The sequence below is a fragment of the Megascapheus bottae genome, chromosome 11 (genome assembly GCF_031878675.1).
Source record: "Megascapheus bottae isolate mThoBot1 chromosome 11, mThoBot2.hap1, whole genome shotgun sequence".
In the NCBI taxonomy this organism is placed as follows: domain Eukaryota; kingdom Metazoa; phylum Chordata; class Mammalia; order Rodentia; family Geomyidae; genus Megascapheus; species Megascapheus bottae.
Genome location: NC_143519.1, coordinates 57,813,874 through 57,839,669, shown reverse-complemented (window position 1 = coordinate 57,839,669; position 25,796 = coordinate 57,813,874). Strand labels below are relative to the sequence as shown.

General features: G+C 40.0%; 1 protein-coding gene across 3 annotated transcripts in view; it reads right to left on the bottom strand.

Annotated features, from left to right (window-relative positions):
• The window catches only part of Usp12 (ubiquitin specific peptidase 12), an 87,740-nt gene that overhangs the window by 35,310 nt on the left and 26,634 nt on the right, over positions 1 to 25,796 (bottom strand). For all 3 annotated transcript variants that reach the window (XM_090342348.1, XM_090342347.1, XM_090342346.1), the window contains exon 2: positions 7,541 to 7,621. In XM_090342348.1, coding sequence (XP_090198474.1) covers positions 7,541 to 7,621 — 81 coding nt within the window. The remainder of the gene's footprint in view (positions 1 to 7,540; positions 7,622 to 25,796) is intronic.

Genomic DNA, 25,796 nt, shown 5'->3' with positions numbered 1-25,796 from the left:
TCCTGCTTCTCTTGATTTTACTGTTATTTGGCTTCAGGGGGAAGCACAAAATACTATCATTTGAATTTACACTAATTTACAGGAAGTAATAGAAACAATACTTTCTTGGAAATATACCCTTAAATTATACAATTGACACTGCTATTTCTGAATCACTTTTATTGAGATCACATTCCGTTTTTTCAGTTTGTTTTTTGTCAGTTCTAGGGCTTGAACTCAGGGCCTAAGAGCTGCCCTTAGGCTCAAGGAAAGAGCTCTACTACTTGAGCCATAGCACCATTTCCAGCTTTTTTCTATGTATGTGGTACTGAGGAATCAAACCCAGGTCTTCATGCATATAGGCAGGCACTCTACTACTAGGCCAAACTCCTGGCCCGATCACATTCAATTTTTAAATGTAACCAAAAATATATTAAAGAAAAGATTATATTTTACTTTACCAACATTTATTATTTGAGGCTATATGAAAAAAAAACCTTGATCATAAGACAGAAACATTTAAATGGGATGAAAAGGTAAGATCTCAGTATATAACATACTATTGTTCTAAGAGAATGGGTCCTTGTGAGACCCATTCCATTTTCTGCTACTGTAACAGAATACTACAAACTAGGTAACTTACAAAAAATTAAAATGTGTTTTGCTTTCAGTTCTAGGGGCTGGGAGATTTGAGAATATGGTACCAGCATCAGGTGAGGATTTCATGCCAAAAAGCAAGAGTGCATGGGGCAGAAGGAAGATGAGGGTAAACACAGCCTTTCATCTAGTTATAGATAACCCAACCCCCATCAGAATGTTTTCTGTTAATGGGAGTTCTTCATCACTTCTCTAAGATCCCATATCACAACACGGTTACAATGCCAGTGAAATGCCAACGTGAGAGAGAGAGAGAGGTTTGGCCACTGCCAGAATTTAAATGAGGCTTGTGATCACTAGATAATTCCATAAGCATTACATTTGGAGGCATGAACATAACACTTTAAGTATCAGAAGTAGAGGGCCAGACTTCATGACAAATAAGAGAAATTAAACATATTCATCTGTGATACATTCCTTGTAAAATCTCACTAAAATAACGGTAAAGAAATAGATAAAAACTCAGAGGTGAGGGTATGGCAGCAGTTATATAATCCTAGCTACTTTGGAGCCAGCAGGATAGAAAGACCACAGTTCAGGGATGGTCTGGGCCTCCCCCCCCCCCCCCCAAAAAAAAGGGAAACTATCTAAAAACAAAAACGAACAGGGCTGGGAATTTGGCCTAGTGCTAAGAGTGCTTGCCTAGCATACACGAAGACGGGGGTTCAGTTCCTTGGTACTACATACATAGAAAAAAGCTCGAAGTGGTGCTATGGCTCAAGAGGTAGAGTTCTAGCTTTGAGAAAGCCCAAGGACAAGGGTCAAGCCCTGAGTTCACTCCCTACAAGTGGCAAAAAAAAAAAAAAAGCTAACCTAAGCAAAAAAATAGCTGGAGCATTACTCAAATGGAAGAGTGGAGTATTGCCTAACAAGTAGGAGAAGCTGAGTTCAAACCCTACTACCAAAGAGACTCTCAAAAGATCAAAAAGTGTGATAAAGAAAACAATTAGACACAAGTCAGCCTTCTCAAAGAAGATAGAATACAGTTGAGTGTCAGTTGCTCACACTTATAATCACAGCAACTTTGGAGACTGACATCTAAGTATCTAAATTTGAAGCCAGCCCAGGCAGGAAAATATGTCTTATCACCAATTAGCCATCAAAAAAGCTGGAAGTGGAGCTGAGGCTCAAGTAGTAGAGTACTAGCCTTGAGCAGAAAAGGATAAGGGACATGCACAGGCTCTTCGTTCAAGCTCCAGTATCCCTTCTCTCCCACACATATACACACAAAATAAAAACAAAGAAGACGGAAGAAAACTAAATTTCAGTACATAGATGGGATAGAGAAGTGGAGGGAAAAATAGAATCAGGGACCAAGAGTTCAGCCTTATGGTAGAGGGCTTGCCTAGAACATACCTTGGCACTACATACACAGAAAAGCCAGAAGTGGTGTTGTGGCTCAAGTGGTAGAGCACTAGCCTTGAGGAAAGTCCAAGGACAAGTGTCCAGGTCCTGCGTTCAGCCCTCAGGACTGGCAAAAAAAAAAAAAAAAAAAAAGGAATCGCCTGGAGGTTCAGGACCCTGGGGCAAGAGAATAGTATCTGAAAACACAAGTCTGTTCTATTCACTCAAGCACCTCCTTCTTTCAATCCACAGAGGATACTGCTGGTTCTGTTTCCACAAACAACAAGGCCACTAATTTCCAGGACCCTGGGGCTAGGTATAAAACAGCACAGACACATTCAACAGAAAAAAGATAAAGACCCTAAATTGAGCCACCCCCAGACACAAATGTGAGGAATCCTCTGGGGTGGAGTTCCATCCTGAAAAATGAAAATCAGATAGGGTGCTTGGGAGAGTTTTTGTTGCTGTTGTTGTTGTTGTTGAAGCTTTCTTTGCCCCAGAATAATACTAGAGCAAAATTCATGGGGTACCAGGTTCACTCACGATACATAAAGCCCCAACCAGTTTCTTGAAATGTCACTTTGATACATAAATCAAGTCAAGGAAAGGTTTCTAAAAAAGACCAATAGAAAAAAAGGGGGGGGGAATGAACTTAGAGATCTCAGAATTAACCCAGGAACTTTAAGAAAAACTCAGCAATAACATCCTGAGGATAACCAAAGATACTGCATCTATACTGCTTGCTTACCAATGGCACATACACAGTGCAAACGTAAATTTTGCCTTGCTGAGAAACACACACACACACACACACACACACACACACACACACACACACACACACACACACACACACACACACACACACACCCCCCTATAATCCCAGCTTGACCGAAGGCAGAGAGGTGGGACAAGCATGCTCATCCACATGCAGACAGTCCAGACACATACTAAAAAGAGTAGGTTTGAACTCAGGGTATGGGCACTGTCCTTGAGCTTTCTTAAGGGTAGCTGTCTACCAGTCTACCACTTGAGCCACAAGCACCACTTTTGGCTTTTTCTGTGTATGTGGTACTTGAGAAATCGAACCCAGGGATTTGTGCATGCTAGGTAGACACTCTACCACTAGGCCAAACACCCAGCCCCAAAGCCCCGAGTTCAAAGCTCAGTATTCCAAAATGTGTGTGTGTGTGTGTGTGTGTGTGTGTGTGTGTGTGTGTAAAATACAGCCAGGCGAGGTGGCGGTGGCTCACACCTGTAATCCCAACTACTCAGGTTGAGATCTGAGCATCAAGGTTCAAAGCCAGCCTGAGCACAAAAGTACCCGAGACTCTTATCTCCAATTAACCTCTAGAAAACGGGAAGTGGGGATTGGCTCAAGGGTAGGGCAGTATCCTTGAACTGAAGTGCTCAGGGACAGTGCCCAGGCCGAGTTCAAGCCCTATGACCCACAAAACAAACACACAAACAAACAAAAAAAAACTAAAAAAAATTAAAAATTAAAAAAATAACAGGGCTGAACACTAAAGAACAGTCTAGCCTTAAAAAACAGACTATAAAAGGGCAAATGATTAAAGGGAGGAGGAGAAGATTAGAGAAATCTGCATTACAATAGTCAACTAATATGACTAAAAAGAAAAAAGAAAAAGTGTTCGTGCATTAGAGAGAAAAAGAGGGAGGGGGGAACAGAGGGGGGAGAGAACGCACACACAGAACTATATTAACAGGGCTAGGAGTTTGCCCTAGTGTAGAATGCTTGCCTAGCATGCATGAAGACCTGGGTTCTATTCCTCGGTACCACATACATAGAAAGAAAGCTGGAAGTGGTGCTGAGGCTCAAGTGGTAGAGCTCTAGCCTTGAGAAAGTCCAAGGACAGTGCTCAGGCCCTGAGCTCAAGCCCAGGACTGGCAAAAAATAAAATAAAATAAAATTATATATATATATATATATATATATATATATATATATATATATATATATATATATATATATAAACAGGGAGGAAATTACCCAAAAGTATTGAGGTAAATATTGAGGAAAATATATCTTTAGTATGAATAGGTCTATAAATATCCAATGTCACAGTGAAGAAAGAAGACCAGAATACACCTCCAAATTGAAGGGGAAAAAGGTACACATATATATTACATATATATTAGATAGTCATATATCACACAATACATGTGGACATATTTAACAAATATGGACAGGGAAAACGCTAAAATACTCAAAGAATTTTAAAATTAAAAAAACATATTTAAAAGAGAAAAAAAATCAGTCATAAATGACATTGATGACAACAGAAACTTTAAAAATTTTTAGGCAATTTTATACAACTCCAAAACTTTTAAGGCAATATAATTACCTTAGAAATTATGAAGGAATTTATATCTAGGTATCTGGCTATAACACTAACAAGAGCATTTTAAAACACTTAAGTAGCACAGCTTCATCACTCACTCATATATACTTCCAAAAGAACTACGACTGAATGTGTACCACGAAGTAAGGGAGAAAAACCACAAGATGGGAGAGAGGGAATCCAGAAAAACAAGAAGGAAAATGGAGAACATCCGCAGTAATAAAAGACTGCTGAGAAAGGGGTAAGGAAGTAGCCTTGAGCTGAAGAGCTCAGGGACAACAGCCAAGCCCAGGGTTCAAGTCCCAGGACCCACAAAAAAAAAGGACTGCTGAGTGATAAGTCTAACCAGGCAGAACAGGATAGAAGCTCAGTGCAAGGCACCAGGGACAGAGGTACCTAGTGGATAAAACTAATAGAAACTGGAACTAAGATCTTTTTGTGTTGTTTTGTCTCTCTTGGCTAAGTGAGCTTTCGGGAAAATAAATGAAAATTAAGATCCAAGAAAAATAAAGAATTAATTCTAAGAAAACCAAGTAATATGAAAGGAAAGAAAATGCAATCGGTACAGTTCAGCTCACATAGGAAAACCATCATGAAATATGAAAATAATACAATCATGAAAATACTGAGAGCAACGATTGAGATATCCTTATTGCAATAGGTGCATGTGAGAAGAGGAGAGAATGAAAGCAAACAGGAGTGGTCAACAGATTAAGAAATAAAACCACATAAGCATTTTAATTTAAAATGGTAAGAAAATATAGCTCAAGCAGTAATAAGTATCTTATTCTAGGGAAGACCAGTAACCGCTGGTACACAGCCACATGCTGGTTGCTGAAGCAAGGGGAAACATACTACACCTAGTTTGACTGCATTTCTCAAATCCCATAAGAAATCCATCTTTTCCTTAGGGGGAGGGGTGTTTGCTTGGCAGGATTTCTTTCTGTTGTTTTTGGTTGGTACTAAGATTTGAACTTGAGACTTTGCATTTTCTAGGTAGATGCTCTAACACTTGGCTTGAGCCAGTCCCAGTCCTTTATGCTTTAGCTATTTCTTCAAGAGAACCTCAGTTTATTTCTGGGCTGATCTAGACCATGGCATCCCATTTCGGCTTCCATGTAAATGGAATGATATATGTATGTTCCACCATATCCAGCTTTTGTGGTTGAGAATGGGTGGGACAGCCTTGAGCCACAATCCCACCAATCTCTGCCTCACAAAGTAGCTAGAATTACAGGTATGAGCCACTGTGCTCAGCTTCCTTTTTTTCTTTTTTTAAAGGGTGCTGTGTTTTTAATCCAGGGCCTGTACATGCTAGGCAAACACTCTAGGTTGAGTTAAATCCCCAGCCCCAACCTCCTATCTTCTCATTACTAATACTGACTGAGGTACAAACTTATCAATGTAACTTACATCACCCGTTCTATCATCTATCTATATCTGCATCTGTTTCTATCTGTAGATATAGATATAAGATATTTCCCCCATAACACTTTCCATGGTGAAGCCCTTAGCCCCATCAATCCCCAGCATGACAAAAAGAAAAAAAGCAAGAAATGCTATGTATACACAGCGATACAAGCTACCACAACAATCATGTAACACTAATCTGGGTATTCTCTAACAATTTACAACATTTTTAAAGTTACGAATTCTAAAGTTTACTCCCTACAACAAAATGTGGTATGCATACTCAATGGAATTTCACTCATCCATTAAAGTAAGATTATGTCATCTGCAGGAAAACAGATGGACCTAAAACAAATCATGCTAAGGCAGGTAAGCTAAGCTCACATGACAATAGCACATGGTTTCTCTCCTATGTGGAATCTAGATCTAAAATATAACTAGACATGATAACCTATATTAGAAGTCTAGGCAAACACACAGACTAAAGGAGGATATCTTTAGGGGAGGAACCCAAAGGTGTATCATCTTTGAACGTTTAAAACACTGTAACTTCTCAGAATATTTAAAATACTATCTATTAAAGTGAACTCCAGAAAACAGAAACATGGGATCTCTTTTTCTGTTGTTATTGGTGGTGGTATTTGCTTTTGTTTGGGTTTTTCTTCTTCTTGAGCACAGATAGATAGGGAAGGAGACTGAACAAATGCAATCATGCTATTTAGTATATACTATGCGGAAAATGACCTAGGTAACTTATGGGCAGAAATGGGAGGGGAAAATTGGGGGAAGCTAAGGAAGGGGTAGCATTGCCAAAAAAAAAAAAATGTGCACACTGTGTATAACACATTATTAGTAACAATTTTTTTTTTTGCCAGTCCTTGGACTTTCTCAAGGCTAGAGCTCTACCACTTGAGCCGCAGCACTACTTTCAGCTTTTTTCTATGCATGTGGTACCGAGGAATTGAACCCGTGTCTTCGTGCATGCTAGGCAAGCACTCTACCACTAGGTCAAACTCCTGGCCCAAAATTTTAAATTTTTTAAAAGCAGGAGATACTCTGCAGGCACTGTAGTCAAAATGCATACTGTCCCTGAATATCAGCCTTTCCCACCCCAATTAAGGCCATTCCCAGCCTAAAACAATGGCTAGTCAAGTGGCCTGTTCTGTATCATGAACTATCAAAGCTAGCACTCTGCTACTTGAGCCACAGCTCTACTTCGGGCTTTTTCTGTACTGAGGAATCAAACCCAGGGCTTTCATGCATGCTAGGAAAGCACTCTACCACTAAGCCACATTATAGATCCTTTTCATAACAAAATTTAACTTTCCTTAAACTTACTGATGTTTTCCAGGTTACCTGAAAAAAAAATTTTTTTGAAGTTCTTCCAATGTTGTAATTCAGATTTACTAGAATTACCTCCACAGGTTAGAGTGTATTTTCCCCTGTATTTCATACTTCTATTACTCTTTGTTTTTTGGCTGGTTCTTTGGCTGGTCAGGACCCAGGCTCTTTCCCTGAGCCTCTCTGAGCTCAAGGTTAGTACTCCATCATTTGAGCACCACTTCTGGCTTTTTCTGAGTAGTTTACTGGAGATAAAGGGTCTCACAAATTTTCCACCCAGTCTGGCTTTGAACCATGATCCTTGGATCTCAACTTCCTGAGTAGCTTGGATTACAGGTATAAGCCACTCACACCTATTATTCTTTAATAAATAATGAAATGTGTTCGCCATTTCTCCAAGCAGTTAAAAAATTATTCTGTTAAGTTGAGCATCAATAGATACTCACATTGACTAATCCAAAATAGTGCTCGTTGACTGGAAACTGTTCTGGACCAATCTCTTTCTCTAATGCCGAGGCATTGGCGCCCTGTAAAATGAAAAACACAATATTATTATTTATACTATTTGTATTGCATTATCACAATCAAATGGGCATTAAACAAAGATATTCTTTAAGACTGTACTCTGATCATACTGACTTAACTTTACCAAAAAAAAAAAAAAAAAGATGATGGGCCAGGAGTTTGGCCTAGTAGAAGAGTGCTTGCCTAGCATGCATGAAGCCAGGAGGGATTCAGTTCCTCAGTACCACATACACAGAAAATGCCAGAAGTGGCACTGTGGTTCAAGTGGTAGAGCATGAGCCTTGAGAAAGCCCAAGGATGGTGCTTAGGCCCTGAGCTCAAGCCCCAGGACTGGGCGGGGGAGGGGAGGATAATATGTAAAAGGAATGGCTTTTAGTCACAGAACTAGCCTGAGTCAAAGAATCACATTCCCAGTGTGTTCCTTCCTTCTCTGCATGTACAGAATGAAAGCTGCTGCTGAATCAGAGCTCAACTATTGTAATGAAACAGGACATGTATAGTAGCCTAGCAATTCTGAAGTACATCCTTGAGGCATTTTCACATGGAAATAACTGCCAGTGACAAGAAGGCTGACTCAAGTATCATTTAAGCCTGCAGAGAGGGCAGTGGTAGAGCTGGTCTAACACTGAGGAAACAGAACTATTAAGATGTAATTGTGGGGGGCCGGGAGTTTGGCCTAGTGGTAGAATGCTTGCCTAGCATGCACGAAGACCCGGGTTCAATTCCTTGGTACCTCACATACATAGCAAAAAGCCGGAAGTGGTACTGAGGCTTAAGTGGTAGAGTGTTATCCTTGAGAAAGTCCAAGGACAGTGCTCAAGCCCTGAGCTCAAGCCCAGGACTGGCAAAAAAAAAAAAAAAAAAAAAAAAAGATGTAATTGTGTATTCTTATCACATAGAAAAGACAGAATAAAGAAAGTGAATTTACGTAGAGGTAACATGTATAATTCCCAAAAATGTAATTAAGTGAAAATAATCAATATAACACACTACCATAAACTCATATTAGAAATAACACATGGAAAGTAGACCAGAAGATTGTATGTTACATGCATTTGAATAAGGGATTGAAAGAGGTCTGAGAAAAGAGCAACTAGGGCAAAGCTAAAGAAGGGAACACCACAAAATCCAAAAAAGGAGGCTTTGCACAACTGCTTACAAATCCCCAGATTCAAATTTTATCTGGTAGGTGTTTCAATGAGCTGGGACTTGAATTAAGATGTTCTATCTGGTCAATTGTTTTGGTATGCGTCTCTATGTCAGCTTCTTGGGAGGCTGAGAAGAGCAAGTTCAAGATCAGCCTAATTTAGCAAAACTGTCTCACAAAAAGAGCTGAGGATGTGGCTAGCACTGAAAAAAAAAAACTTAAGTAAAAAAAAAAGAAATCAGCTGGGCACTGGTAATCTATGTCTATAATCCTAGCTACTGGATTTGAAGACCACACTTGAAAGCCAGACTGGGCAGGACAGTCCATGAGATTCCTAGCTCAAATTAACCACCAAAAAGCCGAAAATGGAGCTGAGGCTCAGGAACAGCTGAGTGCTGGTGTAATCTTGCCTGGAATACTAGATCTAAGCAAGTCCAGGAGACTCACATTATTTGGGAGAAATCCTTGAACCTATACCATACAACTACTTCTGCATGTATAGCACCAATGCCACAGAAATGCATAGTTTACTATACTGTTCCTTAGTTTAGAACTGTAAGAAAAGGAATTCTGGGGGGTTGTTTTTTTCTTGAGGGGGCATTGCTTGATGCTAGAAGAAAGGGCAAGCAATTAAAATAAGTAATTTAATTTCTGATACATAATGTAGTTAGTTTTGGTTCTGTCTGGTTCTAAGAAATAAGAGCTTCACTATGTGGCCCAGGATGGCCTTATACTCAAACTTAAAATCCTTCTACCTTAGCCGCCAAAGTGCTTAAATTCTAAGCCTACACCATCATGCCAAGTTCAATGAGCACTGTCCAAGTTTTCATAAAACTGATGAAAACCATCAACACCTCTCTGAATGACTTTTAGCATCTTAGAGGGATCCTCCACCATGAATATTCCTCAAGGAGTCTGATGAAGTCTGACAACTTTCATTATGTCACACAATGGCAGTGATTTCAACTCAGGCCTAGGACATACATCCAGAAAATATGTGTCTCTAATAATTTTCCATCCCCTTACCTAAAATATAATCCTAGCAAAATAAACAGTGGCTTATAAAATCTGACAATCTTCACTGGGACAAAGATAAAGATGGTGGTCATGCCAAGAATCTGGAGCTCTCATGGGTAGGAATTCCTTTGTTGTCAAAGTATAGGACGCACGCATGCACTCATGCACGCGCTTGTACATACACATACACACACACACACACACACACACAGAACATGACTTTAAAATATCTGTTCCTGTTTTTGAACTGGCAAAAAAATATACTTAGTACCTAACAATACATATGTATATGTGTATATATATATATATATACACATGTAAACATACATACATACACCCACACGTGCGCGCGTGTGGCTTTAAGCCACCATCAAGTCTCAGTTTCCCAAGTAGCTAGGGTTACAGGCAGGAGCCACCAGCACATGGCTAATACTATAAAATGTACTGTCTAGAAATAACGAGGGGCTGGGAATGTGGTTTAATGATAGTGTTTGCCTAGCATGCCTGAAAGTCTGGGTTTAATCTCTTAGTACCACATAAACAGTACCACATAAAACAAACACCACAGAAGTGATGCTGTGGCTCAAGTATTAGAGTGCTACCCTTGAGCAAAAGAAGCTCAAGGACAGTGTCCAGACCCTAAGTTCAAGCCCCAGGACTGGCCAACAAAAAGTACTAGATACTTGTGACCCTTTTGATGAAAAAAAAAAGGACACAAAAGTCAATTTTAATTGAGCCAGAAAGATGAAAATCATAGAAACGAAGAACCAAAGAAACAGGGAACCACATCCCAGAAGAGAAACAATCAGCAAGCATAGATGTAACAGAATATATGACTTAACAGTGACTTTTTAATAGTTGAATGAAATGAGGAAATGAGCTAAAACCTAGGGTTATTCTAAGACCATGAGGACAACAAGAACCCCAGCATAAAGCTGGGACCCCTAAAAGGTTACATATCCAAAGTTAATAGGGAACAAAAAGAATCCCATGCCACAAGTGCCACAAACAAACAAAAAACAGCAAAGAGGGCAGGAGTTTTGGCCTAGTGGTACAGTGCTTGCATAGCATGCAAGAATACCTGGGTTCAATTCCTTGGAACCACATACATAGGAAAAAAAGCCAGAAGTGGTGCTGATGCTGAGGCTCAAGTGGTAGAACTCTAGCCTTGAGAAAACCCAAGGACAGTGCTCAGGCCCTGAGCTCAAACCCAGGACTGGCAAAAAAAATAAAAAGGAAAACAGTAAAGAGCTGGGCACCAGTAGCTCAACCCTTGTAATCCTAGCTAAGGGGACTAAGTTCAAAGCCAGCCCAAGAAAGCTGTTAGACTCAACTCCAATTAACCACCAGAAACCTGGAAGTGGCAGGATGACTCAAAGTAATAGTGCTAGGCTTGAGCAAAAGAGTTCAGGGACAACACTCAGACCCTAATTTCAGACCCCATGACTGAGAAAAAAAAGAAAGCGGGACAACACTCAGACCCTAAGTTCAGACCCCATGACTGAGAAAAAAAAGAAAGCGGGAGGGAGGGAGGGAGGAAAAAAAAACAAAGAAACATGGCTAATTTGTCCTTGTGAGGTGAAAGAGGAGGGAGGGAAGAAGGGAAGGAGAGAGAGGGAGAGAGACAGAGACACAAAGAGAGAAAGACAGACATAGAGAGAGACAGAGACAGAGCTCTTTTAACAATTCAGTCAAGCTTTCATGAAAGTCTGTGACCCAAATTTGTACAATTGGTTAAAAACAAACCAAAAATCCTCAGGCAGAAAACTAAACTCAAAGAGATCCTAAATTAACATTATTTACTACTCTACAGCGTGAAGAATTACAAATACACTCTAGTAAAGAAAAAAATTCAATCCCCCCCAAAAAAATCCCTGCAAATAAAATTCCAAAATATTTAAATTTAGCATCAACAAAGCCACAGGAAAAGGAAGCACTATGAATAAGAGCCAGCAGAAATACACACAGTAGTATCAGAATCACAAAGATATGAAATATCAGCTAGGTACTAGAAGCTCACACCTGTAAATCGTAGCTACTTAGGAGGCTGATATCTGAGGATCATAGTTCAAAACCACCCTTAGCAGTGAAGTCTGTGAGACTCTTATTTTCAATTAACTACCAAAAATGCTAAAAGTGAAGCTGTGGCTCAAGTGAACAAGAAAAGCTCAAAGATACTGGGCATGGTGGCTCACGCCTGTAATCCTAGCTACTCAAGAAGCTGAGATCAGAGGATCAAGGTTCAAAGCCAGTCTGGGCACAAAAGAACCTGAGACTCTTATCTCCAATTAACCTCTAGAAAATGGGAAGTAGGGCTTGGCTCAAAGGTGGATGGTAGCCTTGGCTGAAGAGCTCAGGGACAGCACCCATACTGAGTTCATGCCCCATGACCCACCAAAAAAAAAAAAAAAAGGCTCGAAGACAACATCCATGCCCTGAGTTCAAAACAAACAAAACTAAACAAATACAGATACAGATACTATTAGCACTACCCATAGAGCTGATAAAAAATGTTTTTGCGTCAGGAGATTGGCTAAGTGGTAGGAGTGCTTACCTACTATGCATGAAGACCTGGGTTCGATTCCTTGGTACCACATACATAGGAAAAGGCTGGAAGTGGTACTGTGGCTCAAGTGGTAAAGCTCTAGCCTTGAGAAAACCCAGGACAGTGCTGAGGGCTTGAGTTCAAGCCTTAGGACTGAAAAAAAAAGTTTCCACTTGTGCCAAGGAGGAAAAAGAAAAAAAGACACTATAGCGATGAGTTAAAAACCAGATTTTACAAAGAGTACATTCCAATCCTGTGATTCAGTGATTTCCTAACAGCTGAATTAAGTGGAATAAGAAAATCAACTGAAAACTAGAGCCAACCAGTAGAATAGCATAAAGCTGAGATTTTTTTTTAAAGAACCAAACAGAGCTAACTACAGCTAAAATAAGAAAAAAGAAAAGAAAAATCAATGGTTTTACTTAAGAGTTAAACAAGGTCAATGTGTATATCATTTTGAAGTCAATATTCCTGTCAATATAATGTTATTAACTGAAACTAAATTTTAACCCAAAATGGGGAAAAGAGTGCCTGACAGAAATGAATGTTTTATATAAATGTTCTGGAGACAAAGAATGGAATCCAAAGAATAGCTCTGAACTAGCAAAAATTTGGACTTGGGTCTACCCTGGCCAGAAGTAAATGATCTGAACTTGGTTTCCTTCCAATATGCATCTTGGTTTCCTCCAGGTCTGTACCTTCAATATTTCCCTTCCATCCCCCCATTTCCACGATGTATCTATCAGCTGATCCTACCTCATTAAAATACTGAAGATAAAATGTTGGACAGAGGCCAACATCAACAACACTGAATAAATTTTTAAGATCTGGTGACCCAGTACTAAGAAACTTGCAACCCTCACAGCAAGTGTTACCGGTAAACATCCTTCAACCTAGTAGCATAGAATCTTGTGGAAAGATTATGGCTTGTTCTTTCCATACTAGGAAATCACCATTATGTTAAAGAAGCTGAAATTGCCAAGGGACCTTTGGCTTATTATTTTGAAAATATAATGATACATCGGGGGCTGGGAGTTTGGCCTAGTGGGAGAGTGCTTGCTAACATGCACGAAGACCTGGGTTCAATTCCTTGGTACCACATACACATAAGTGGTGCTGTGGCTCAAGTGGTAGGATTCTAGCCTTGAAAAAACCCAAGGACAATTCTCAGGCCCTGAGTTCAAGCCCAGGACTGGGAAATAATAATAATAATGATGATGATGATGATGATGATGATGATGATGATGATGATGATGATGATACATCAAAATGAAAATGTGCACAGTAAATGTTAATGCTGCTAGCAAATCAAAGATATTGTTTGCAACTGGAGAAAAAAAAAAAGAAGAAAACCTGGGAGATGACTGTCTTCTTGATTAATTTTTACAGTCAGACACAGAAAGCAGAAAGACTTCATTTTGTCATAATAACAATAAAAACCTAAATTTCAGGCGTGTTGGGAATATGGCCTAGTGGTAAAGTGCTTGCCTAGCATTCATGAATCCCTGGGCTCAATTCCTCCATACCACAATACCACATACACACACAAAAAGCTGGAAATGGTGCTGTGGCTCAAAGTGGTAGAGGGTAAAGACAATTCTCAGGCCATGAGTTCATGCCCCAGAACTGGCAAAAAATAAAAAAACTTACTTTGGAATTAACTTATTTTCATAATCTAGAAATCCCATCTACAACATCAAATCTAAAGCTAAAATGTGTATTTACAAAACAAAACTATCTATTCAAATGTCATTTTCAAAAGTCAATTATGTTCATTTTATACCATTTATGAAAGTTGTTAACATGGAAACAAAAACTGATGAAAACATGATGTAATAATGTTCTTCTATTTGGTAGAAAATATACTAATCAGTATACTTCCTTTTATACCAGTTAGCGTAGACACTTAACTCTCACACAACTTTCGGGCTGTTTTGCTTAATACAAAGGAGAAAAATTCAATACATTTTTTGTTTAATACTTCAAAAATCATAGTTTAGAATCCAGAGTTTATCATTCTCAGTTGAATGTCAGAAAGGGTGTGGTTCAAGTCGGTGCACAAAGAACTGCCAAGTGAGGCAGGAAGAGTTTCCTGGAGGTAACAAAATCAAGTGACCTTGGGAAGCTAAACCTTGTACAGGGAAAGGAAGCAGCTATGGCAGGATGTGAGGTTATAAGAATCACAAAAAAAAGGGGAGGGGGCAATGCAAGCAGTAAGAGTAGGATTCCAAAGTGCAAAAGACATACAAGTGGCTAGGCTATCTCTTAAGAGGGAAAAAAAGGGAAGAATCAGATCATATCCAGAAAGTGTCAAAGTCAACCAAAGTATTTATAACAAATCACTTCTAAGCCCCTAAGTCCTGAACCCTTGCAACAATAGCATCAGAACATCAGGGCACTAGAAAGGTGAAACTCAGTCCTTCCTACGCTAGCAGTTATAGAATATGATTCCTGATTCCTTAAAATCTGTTCATCTACCACCTATTCAGTGGAGCAAAACTACCATTTTCTTTCCAGTGAAGGAGAATGGATTAGAGTATATCTCCCTAAGAATAAACAAAATAAACAATGGTTATAAAACATGGTCTCAATACATTCTGTATAGGTATGTATGTACTGGGGCCTATTTCTCACTGTAGCATGAAATAAAAAGGTTCTATACACAAGAATGCTTAATATAAAAAAATTCAAAAATCAATCAATGGGCACAGTAAAATCACTTAAAAATAAATCAAGGAAAAGGGAAGATGTGACACTGTTGAAAAAAAAATGTACTCATTACCTGACCTATGTAACCGTAACTCCTCTATATACAGCACCTTTGCAATAAAACCTTTAAAAATAAATAAATAAATAGAAGGGCCGAGAACGTAGCCTAGTGGTAGAGTGCTCGCCAAGCATTCATGAAGCCTCTTGGTTCGATTCCTTGGTACCACATACACAGAAAAAGCCAGAAGTGGTGCTATGGCTCAAGTGGCAGAGCACTAGCCTTGAGCAAGAAAGTGTCCAAGGACTGGCCAATACTAAATAAATAAATAAATTGAAAGATAAAAAGAGGGGCTGGAGTTTAGCCTAGTGGTAGAGTGCTTGCCTAGCATGCATGAAGACCCGGGTTCAATTCCTCAGTACCACGTACATAGCAAAAAGCCAGAAATGGTGCTGTGGCTGAAGTGCTAGAGCTCTAACCTTGAGAAACCCCAAGGACAGTGCCCAGGCCCTAAGTTCAAGCCCCAGGACTGCCCACCCCCAAAAAAAGAAAGATAAAAAGAAAACAGTCAAAATTATACAAAAATACCATGTGAACTACAGTGTGTGTCAAAATAGGAAAAAATTTACCTCAGAGAACTTCAGAAAAAAGATTGCTCAGAGATGAACCACGTCACACCTTGTTTTTTCTTCATGAAAAGTACAATATTTATTCCCTTTCGTGTTGGTAAAATAAAAAAACTCCAAGTATAAACAGCGTGTGCGCAAACACACACACACACGCACGCACACACAGCAAGCTCTAAGTCGGCTGCTGAGTGACAGCCTGTGCACCTGGCCTAGATCTTACTCAGTGAACCACAGCATCACCTGCCATAAGCCATTCGGCCTCAATTTTTTCATCATCAAGGTAAAAGAGACCCAATTTAGGGCATCGACTACAAATCTCCAATTCTAGGCTAATTCACAGCAATACAGAAGTTTAAATTTTGAGCGAGGTATTTCATTCCTTCCAACTTCAAATTACTAAGTCACAACCATAGCAAACAACAGTCTCATCAGTCTTCTTGGGGGTTGGGGAGAAGAGGAATACAAAAACCATTTTAAAACAATGTCTGGCAAAGGAGACACTGAGCAACCCCTTTTGTCCCTTCTTCTTCCTTTAAAAACACTAAAATTCCCAAAGTCTCAACCCAATTTCAAGTGATTGGGAAAGTCTCTTGAGCTCCCCAGTGATGTGCTGTAATTCTAAGAATCCTGTCCTAGACTTATATAGTAGGCTCTGCTGGCTTTAAATGTCTCATCAAAGGAAAAGTGTGCTGCATAAAAATTACAAAACAGTGCTGGGAATGTGGCCTAGTAGCAGAGTGCTCACCTAGCATGCATGAATCCCTGGGTTTGATTCCTCAGTACCACATACACAGAAAAGGCTGGAAGTGGTGCTGTGGCTCAAGTGGTAGAACACTAATCTTGAGAAAGCCCAAGGACAGTGCCCAGGTCCTAAATTCAAGGCCCAGGATTGGCAAAAAATACAAAAGATCCAGACACTAGTGGGTGACATCAGTAATCTTAGCTACTCAGGAGGCTGAGATCTGAGAATCATGATGGGAAACATGAGTAGGAAAGTCTATAAAACTCCTATATCCAATTAACTACTAAAAAAAAAAAAAAAGTAGGAAGTAGAGTGGTGACTCCAGGGGTAGGGCACTAGCCTTAAGCAAAAAAAGCTCAGGGGCAAATAGGGAAAAAAATGTACAAAGGAGTCTTCCAAGGGTCCAAATGTCAAACCGTATCACAACAGATATCACAGAGGACTGGCACAATCAATCTATCTTAGAATGAGAAATTACAGAAAGCAAAACCCTTGGTGAATGTCAGGGATAAGATTGTTAAAGCAGGGCCACCAAGAATAATTTATTGTACAACCAATTGTCATGGTCTAATAACCCCACTAAGGAAGGCCCCTTCTTGCCTCAGTTACTACCACAGGTCTTCTGAAAGCCATTTGTTCAAGTTATAGAAAGAGAAAATAAATAACTTGATTTTTTTAGACACACTTACGTTGTACTTCTCACCCTCTTTTCTACCCTTCATACTATCACTTAAAACTCCCAACTCAACAGGGAAGACTTGTAAAGTAAGAACAGATTTCCAAATGGAAGGACAAAGGGTAAACAAATGTAGTAGTGATACTCACTATACACTGTGTTGAAAATGAATTACACATGGGGCCAGGAGTTTAGCCTAGTGTTACAGTGCTTGCCTAGCATACACGAGGTAGATTCCTCAGTACCACATACACAGAAAAAGCTGGAAGTAGCACTTTGGCTCAAGTGGTAGCCTTGAGCAAAAGAAGCTCAGGAACAGTGCCCAGGCCCTGAGTTCAAGCTCCAGGATTGGCAAGCAAGCAAACACAAACACACAAACACACACGAAAAATGAATTATACAACTTGTGTGTAGGGATGAGAGGGGAAAACTGGGAGTGAGGGAAGGAGTGATAGTGTCCAAAAGAAATGTACTCTTTACCTGACTTAGGTAACTATAACCCCTTTGTACATCACCACTGTAATAATAATTTAAAAATCAAATTAAAAAATGGATTTCCTCCCACAAATAATAGGAGTAGCTTACTTCTTTAATAACCACAATAGATGCACATATGAACCATATTAAACATGGAAAGACCTCATCTACTCAATGCAGAAAAATTCAAATTCTATAACTTATCACCAGCCAAATGACTACAAATTTAAAGTTACTCAGAAAAGTAAACATAGGTAATCCTTTTCATCTAATAATACTGCTACAATTACAAATGTGCCATATAAGAAAGAAGTTATATATTTGAACCCTTATTCCAATTCATTAGTAAATGGCCAAAACAAAAACAACAAGCACATTACTTTAACCTTTAAAAAGTTCAAATACGGGGCCGGGAGTTTGGCCTAGTGGTTAAAGTGCTTGCCTAGCATGCATGAAGACCCGGGTTCGATTCCTCGGTACCACATACATAGGAAAAAGCCGGAACTGGTGCTGAGGCTCAAGTGGTAGAGCTCTAGCCTTGAGAAAGTCCAAGGACAGTGCTCAGGCCCTGAGCCCAAGCCCAGGACTGGCAAAAAAAAAAAAAAAAAAAAAAAAGTTCAAATATTCACTAGCCATTCAGTGTTTCCATCATCATGTGTTAAAAGTATACTATTCTGATTACTTTGTTGAATGCTTTTCAAAGAAGAGTTTGGTTATTTAACTCAGGGATAAATGTATTAGAATACAGAGAATAAAAGATTCAGAATCACCTTAAAACTTTTAACTCACTAGGAATGGAAATGTGGGTGCCCCCATCCCATCAAATATGCTTTTCAGCTGTCACAGTGAGACAATGAATTACCCAAAGAAAACACTATTTCATCCCTGATAGAAAGCAATACAATGGCCAGCTACGGATGGCTCATGCCTGTAATGCTAGCTACTCAGGAGGCTGAGAATCACAGTTCAAAACCAGCCCAGGCAGAAAGGTCCATAAGACTTATCTCCAACTAACCACCACAAAACTGAAGTGGTACTGTGGCTCAAGGGGTAGAGTGCTAGCCTTGAGTTGAAATGCTCAGGGACAGTGCCCAGGCCCAGAGTTCAAGTCCCACAACTGATGAGACACAAGACACACACACAGACAGGGAGGGAGGGAGGGAAGGAGGGCAGTGATAACTTCACTTAATAGGAATTATTCTGAAGGACTTTCCTGTTTGGCTTAACAATAACATTAATATCAAAGTTCTCCCCTATGACCAAAGTTAATATGACATGCTTAACATTTTGAGCACAATAAAATTTTACAATCCTACTCTTCTGAAATAAATACTAAGAATTTTTCCTTTAAAAAAAAATTCATAGCTCATGGGCCAGGAGTTTGGTTTAGTGGTAGAATGCTTGCATGAAGACCCAGGTTCAATTCCAGGGTACCACATACATAGAAAAGGCCAGAAATGGTGCTGTGACTCAAATGGTAGAGCACTAACCTTGACGGAAAGCTCAAGCACAGTGCTCAGGCCCTGAGTTCAAGACCAGGATTGGCAAAAAAAAAAATTCATAGCTCACTCCTAATCCTACTAATCCTGACTACTCAGGAGGCTGAGATCTGGGGATCACAGTTCAAAGTCAGCCTTGGGCACACTCAAGTCTGTGAGACTCCTCTCCAATTAACCACCAGAAAACTAGAAGTGGTGCTATGGCTCAAGAGGTAGAAGCACTAACCCTGAGCTGAAGAGCTGGGGGGAGGGGGGCACGCCCAGGCAGAAAGAAAGACTGGAGGGAGGGAGGGAGGGAAGGAAAGAGGGAGGGAGGGAGGGAGGGAGGGAGGGAGGGAGGGAGGGAGGCCAAAAGGAATGCCTAAAGTGGGCACTATGTAGTATCATGGAAAAGGCAGAATAAGAAAGGTTAGGCCCTCCACAAAAACCATAAAGAAGAAAACTACCGGAATCAACTGAACCTTAGCATATACTGAACGCTCAGGGAGAGAAGGGAGAAGTAACAGCAGACATGGAAACCAGCTATCCATCCCCTACTCCTCAGCGTCTGCTCCTCCACCCCTTACAAACACATATACACACAAGTAGGAATGGTACTCTTGTCACCCTGACATTTAGGAGTTTACACTGTACTCAGTCAGGCAGTGGAGCACAGCAAATGCTTGTCTGCACTTTCACTACATCAGGCTGCATCTAGTTGGATTTATTTTCTTCTGTCCTCTTTTTTTTTAGTGAAGGGATCCAAAACTTCAAGTCAAATCACAAGCTGACCAGAAATAATGGACCGGAAACTTCAGTGACCACCAAGGGCAAGGAATACAAAACAATCCTTGTATACAAAACAGTCCTGTAATCCTCAAAAGCAAAAAGCTTGATTTCCACACTTAACAAGAGTATAATACCCAAACTGACCAGTTCTTACCATCAAAAATTCATTGAAACAAAGAAGCAGCAATATAAAATGTATTCATAAGGGGGAAAAAATCCAACAGAAACTCTCTCTCGGGGCTGGGAGTTTGGCTTAGTGGTAGAGTGCTTGCCTAGCATGCACAAAGACCCAGGTTAGATTCCCCAGTACCACATACAGAGAAAAGGCCAGAAATGGTGCTGTGGTTCAAGTGGTAGAGCTCTAGCCTTGAGAAAACCCAGGGACAGTGAGTTCAAGCCCCAGGACATGAGTTCAAGCCCCAGGAATGGCAAAAAAAAAAAAAAAAGAGGGGGGAATAAAAGAAACTCTCAAGAAGGTGGCGGGGGGGGAGGGGCGGTCAGGGCTGAGACAGTCGAGTAGCCCATGTATTAAATTAGCTGTTATAGATAGGCCCAAAGAACTAAAGGCCACCATGTACCAGGAGCTACAGGAATTCAGAAGAAGATTGAATGGGCAAACAGAGAACAAAAAGGTCAAAGGCTGGCAGTATTTCTGGGGAGAGAGGAATGGAAAGTTAGTGAATGACCATAAAGTGTCTATGTGGGGAAACAAAAAAACATTCCAGAAATATATAGTGCTGATGGTTGTACAACATGGTGAATGTCAACTGCAGTGAACTGGATGCTTTAAAATAGGTTAGATAACAAATTTAATATGAAAACCATAAGTAAAAAATAAAATGGTAAAGTTATTATATACTGGATTACCAGAGAAGGGCTGAATTCAAGATTACTTCCCCCATCATATTGCTCTTCAGGAAAGCAAAGCACTCTTGAAACCCAAAAGTTTCTAAGTGGGCACCCTGAATTCAGCATTCCGATGAAGTGACATATTTCTACGAAGCACTGCAAACCCAAAAAATTCATTCTTGAAGGTACCTTAGAAGTACACTGCTTTGCTTCAGCAAATAGTGACAATTCAAATACAAAAGTATCAAGAAAACCCTGGAAGAGATCTATGCCTGAGTAAAGATCAGTTCATTAGGGCAAGGAAAAAAACCTCACATGCCTGCTGAAGTAACAAGAAGCTGATACCCAGTGTCTCAAGGGAAGCGGGGAGGGGTGGGCAACATTCTCAAGCTGCAACCAAATCTGCACTCCATCATAAATCCTAGCTGTAATCCTAGCTACTCAGAAGGCTGAGAACTGAGAATCGCAGTTCAAAGCCAGCCCGGGCACGAAAGGACGTGAGACTCGTCTCCAGTTAATCATTAGAAAAGAAAGTGATGTTGTGATGCAAGGAATAGGGCAGTAGCCTTGAGCTAAAAAGTTCAGGGACAATGCCCAGCCTAGAGTTCAAGACCCACAAAATAAACAAAACACAAATTTATATTCCTGAAACACAATTTGAATACAAATCTCATTGCAGATCTTGAGTTTGAGGGCTGGGAGTTTGGCCTAGTGGTAGAGTGCTTGCTTGCCTAGCATGTATGAAAACCCAAGTTGATTCCTCAGTACCACATACATTTAAAAAAAAAAAGCCAGAAGTGGTGTTGTGGCTCAAGTAGTAGAGCTCTAGCCTTGAGAAAGCCCAAGGACAGTGCTCAGGCCCTGTGCCCCAAAGAACTTGAGTGTGGGTTACATGATAAAACTGTAAAGTGAGATCTAATACTAGAAATATGAAAGACAGGAACCTGTTCAAGAAAGAAGCTTCAAGCAGGAGTGGAACACTGCAGAGTGAGAGGGCTGTACAGTGGCGAGCAATCTGTGTCCAAGTCATGAATCTTGAGCAAGTCACTCAATTGTCTTTAACGTTTCTTCACTTTACTATACAGGGAAACAACTGAACAGCTTACTTCACAGTGTTGTTGTGGAAATTAATGTAATCAAAAGCTCTGTAAGACTGAAGGCATTAACCAGAAACAGTACTCACTTAAATTTTCCTATGACGTTTTTCAAACCAAACTGAGTAATAAAATGGAAAATTCCAGGAGAAGAGAGTAGTACTTCGTTCAAGCACACTTTTGAAAGTTAGTGTAGGCAGAAGTGAAGCTGGAGTTTTAGACCCAAGGCTCAGACTCCAGGAATTCCCCAAGTCAGGTCCAATCACTTGCATGTCATGGGAAGGTAACACTTCAGTCCATGTACAGGCATGAACTAAAGGAGAGAGGGGTGCATAATTATGAGATAGCCCTGGTCACAGGATGGCCTGGGTGATCATTTCACTCCTTGTTTGGGGAGAGTTATCACTGCCTTCACTGGCTGGGAAGAACAAGTTTTCATTGCCTGGTGAGAGGTCTGTCCTGAGGAAGCTCCACTCGTCTTAAGGGTGGTTTTGGTCCCCTAAACACAAAGGCATACAGAATGGAAACAGGATATCAAGCTTTTCTGCTTTTAGTTATTAACTTGTGGGCCCAGCAAAAGCCACTTTTAAGTTCCTCTTATAAAAGAAAACATTTCGATGTTTAACCTATGTACATTTAGCTCCTAGAGAAAGTTGCTATAAACACTAGAACACAAAGCAAGAGCCTTGTAAATGCTTTGTATAAAACATTTTTATATAAATACGTCAAGATAACATTCTAAAAATAATTCAAATTGTGAAGTATAAAATTTAAAAATCATTGCCCATGTAATTAGCAGTCATGGATAAGCCTAAAGTTCTAAAGGACACCATGGACCAGGAGCTACAGGAATTCAGAAGGTTGAATGGGCAAACAGAGGTTTGCCTCTGTGGAGGTGCCTTGGGAAGAAAACTGGGACAGCCCCTGTTAACACTCTGGCTTTTTTTTTTTGTCAGTCATGGGACTTGAACTCTGGGCCTGGGTGCTGTCCCTGAGCTCTTCAGCTCAAGGCTACCACCCTATCCCTTGAGCCACAGTGCCACTTCCGCTTTTCTAGGAGTTAATTGGAGGTAAGAGTACAATGTCTTTAGTACCCGGGCTGGCTTTGAACTATGATCCTCAGATCTCAGCCTCCTGAGTAGCTAGGATTAGAGGTGTGAGCCACCTCGCCCAGCAAACAGTTTGGCTTGTAAGGGTGATTATTTAACTTTTTAAAAATGTTTTTCAATGATGTAAAACATGAAGCATACCGTATCAGTTATTGCAAGTTTATTGCAATTCATTTTATTTCACACACATAATATTCTGTGATGAGTTCATACCACAGAAAGACCGTGTGCCCAACTCTCAACTAGTGGAGTTCACTGGGTGCGCTGTGGGTCCCAGCTATCCTACTTAACTTTGAGTTAAGCACTACTGAGTAGTGGCTAGGGAGCCAGCTGGGGCCAGAAGACACAAGGAACCCAACACAGATGCTCCACTCTGTCAGCCAGGCTATTACAACTTTAAATAACAGCTTGCAAGCTTCATTTAACAGCTTAAGTCTTGTTTTGTAGGATGAGAAACTGTACTCCCCCAAACCCTCCCCCTGCTTCTCTGGCCACCTTTTACCCCCTTCTCTGGGCCACCTTTTAATTTTTATTAGGTATTATTGGGTATAGTAGATTTGGAAGGCCTCTACCAATACTTAGCAATTTCATATGTTTAAGAAATGTCTGGAGTCGGGAGTTTGACCTAATGGTAGAGTGCTTGCCTTGCGGTACAAAGACCAGGTTTCGATTCCTCAGTACCACATACATAGAAAAAGCTGGAAACAGTGCTTTAACTCAAGTGGTAGAGAGCTGGCCTTGAGAAAGCCCAAGGACAGGGCTCAGGCCCTAAATTCAAACCCCAGAACAAGGAAGGAAGGAAGGAAGAAAGGAAGGAAGGAAGGGAGGGAGGGAGGGAGGGAAGGGAAGGGAGGGAAGGGAAGGGAGGGAAGGGAAGGGAGGGAAGAAATGTCTGCCATGTAGGAAATGGGCACATCCACCTTTCCTTCCAGCCCTTCTGCTTCCTTTACCTCTTAATATTATATCTTTGTGTGCTGTAACACAGCAGCTTCTATAGCTGCAATGATATTTCCCAGCTTCATCTATAGGATTATTCAAGAAATAATTACCCTTCAAAGAGAAAATAATGGCAGGGTAATTAATATATGCTAAGGAGCTTGACTTTCGAAGTAAAAGGGGACAGGCAAAGATAACGGAAAACCACAAAAACTTGGTTGCACACAATAAAAAATCTTATAGGTTAACTAGCAAAAATAAAGAAAACAGTCAAAAGATGTACAAGAAAGAAAAAAATTAGAATTATAGCTAATGTAAACTACAGTCCATATTTCAAGTTCTTGGTTTTCCCAATGCCTGGAAATCCCTAGGTAGATTCTTGGGTTCATCAATGACAAATGGTTATCTCACCTGGCTTTCCTCAGCATTTGTATATTCTGCTTACTCGAAAAGATGACTATCTAATAGTACAGAGATAACCAGTAAACCTTCCTACTGAGAATAAGGTGTGTGTAACTAGTAAGTAGGAAAGTTAATAGAGGTACTCCCTATACTGCATCCATTACCTGCTATGAAAAACTGAAGTGCCTTATGCTCTTGATAATCTCTCTACTCTCATCTTATCAAAAGATAAGATTTATCCACAGAACAACATCTTGTCCTTATCCTAGAGGTAAACCCTAGCTAGCATGGCATGTCAGCTTCTTTGTCTGAACAGGAAGAAATAGAGAGAGAAAAAAATAAGGATCCACTAAAGCAAGTATTTCAAAGAATAGTTTTAATAAATGATCGCAAGGGAGGCATCACAACCATACCATTCTAATTCCAAACCCACATTTTTACTTGTTCTGAGGGCTGGTGTCAGCTGTTACACATTCCCTACAGTAACTTTTCTACTCATTACTTCTGTCTTCATCATCTTATCTATTACCTTTTAGTTCCCTAAAAATTCCCCTAAGTCCATTTTTAGTTGCTGCAGTTTAATAACACAAACAGCAAGCTGGTGCTCACACCTGTAATCCTAAACTACTCACGAGCTACTTAGATCTCAGGAGCTGAGATCTAGGGATCACAGTTCAAAGCCAGCCCAGGTGCTGAAGTCTGTGAGACTCTTATTTCCAATTAACCACCAGAAAACCAGAAGTGGTGCTGTGGCTCAAGTGGTAAACTGTTAGACTTGAGCTGAAGAGCTCAAGGACAGCATCAAGGTCCAGAGTTCAAGTCCCATCACTCACACACCAGATGCATTTTCCTGTCATTTCCACGGAATTTTCAGAGATGGATGTTTACATTGGAGGTTCTTTATATTACTTCAATATAGTCTGTTCTCAATCTCACCTGAAACTCTCAGACACAGGAAAGCTGGTTTCATCTAGTGTATGTATGCTTTGACAAAGTGTTTCAAGAATAAAAAAGAACAAAATGTTGAAGATACTTATGGACAGTTTGAATAAACTTACATTGTAACCCAGCTGATAACTATCCTTCAAACCAGACTGGGCAGAAAAGTCAGCAAGATTCTATCTCCAATTAACCAGCAAAAAGCCAAGCTGGAGATATGGCTCAAGCAAGCAAGCCAAGCAAGTAAAAAACTGAAAAAGCCTCAGTACTTGCAAATGATGAAGATGATGATGATGATGATGATGAACTAAAAATATTTTAAATCTGTTTTTCTTACACCCAAATTTACATAGAAAAATTTATAAATTTAATAACTGTAATTATATTACCTACATCCTTTAAACAGTTATGCATCTGAATATTTAAATACTGCAGATCTACAGAATATATTAGTCTTTAAAAATCTTCTTTTACATATGTAGGTATATATGTGTAACCACAGACATATTTTCTGCCAAGAGCAAGAGAAAAGAAAGGGGAGATGGGCTAAAAGAAAGAAATCATGTACTTTGCTTTTCAAAATAGAAATATCACACCTTAAAAAAACAGTAGTAAGAACATCAATAGACTGAGAACTATAC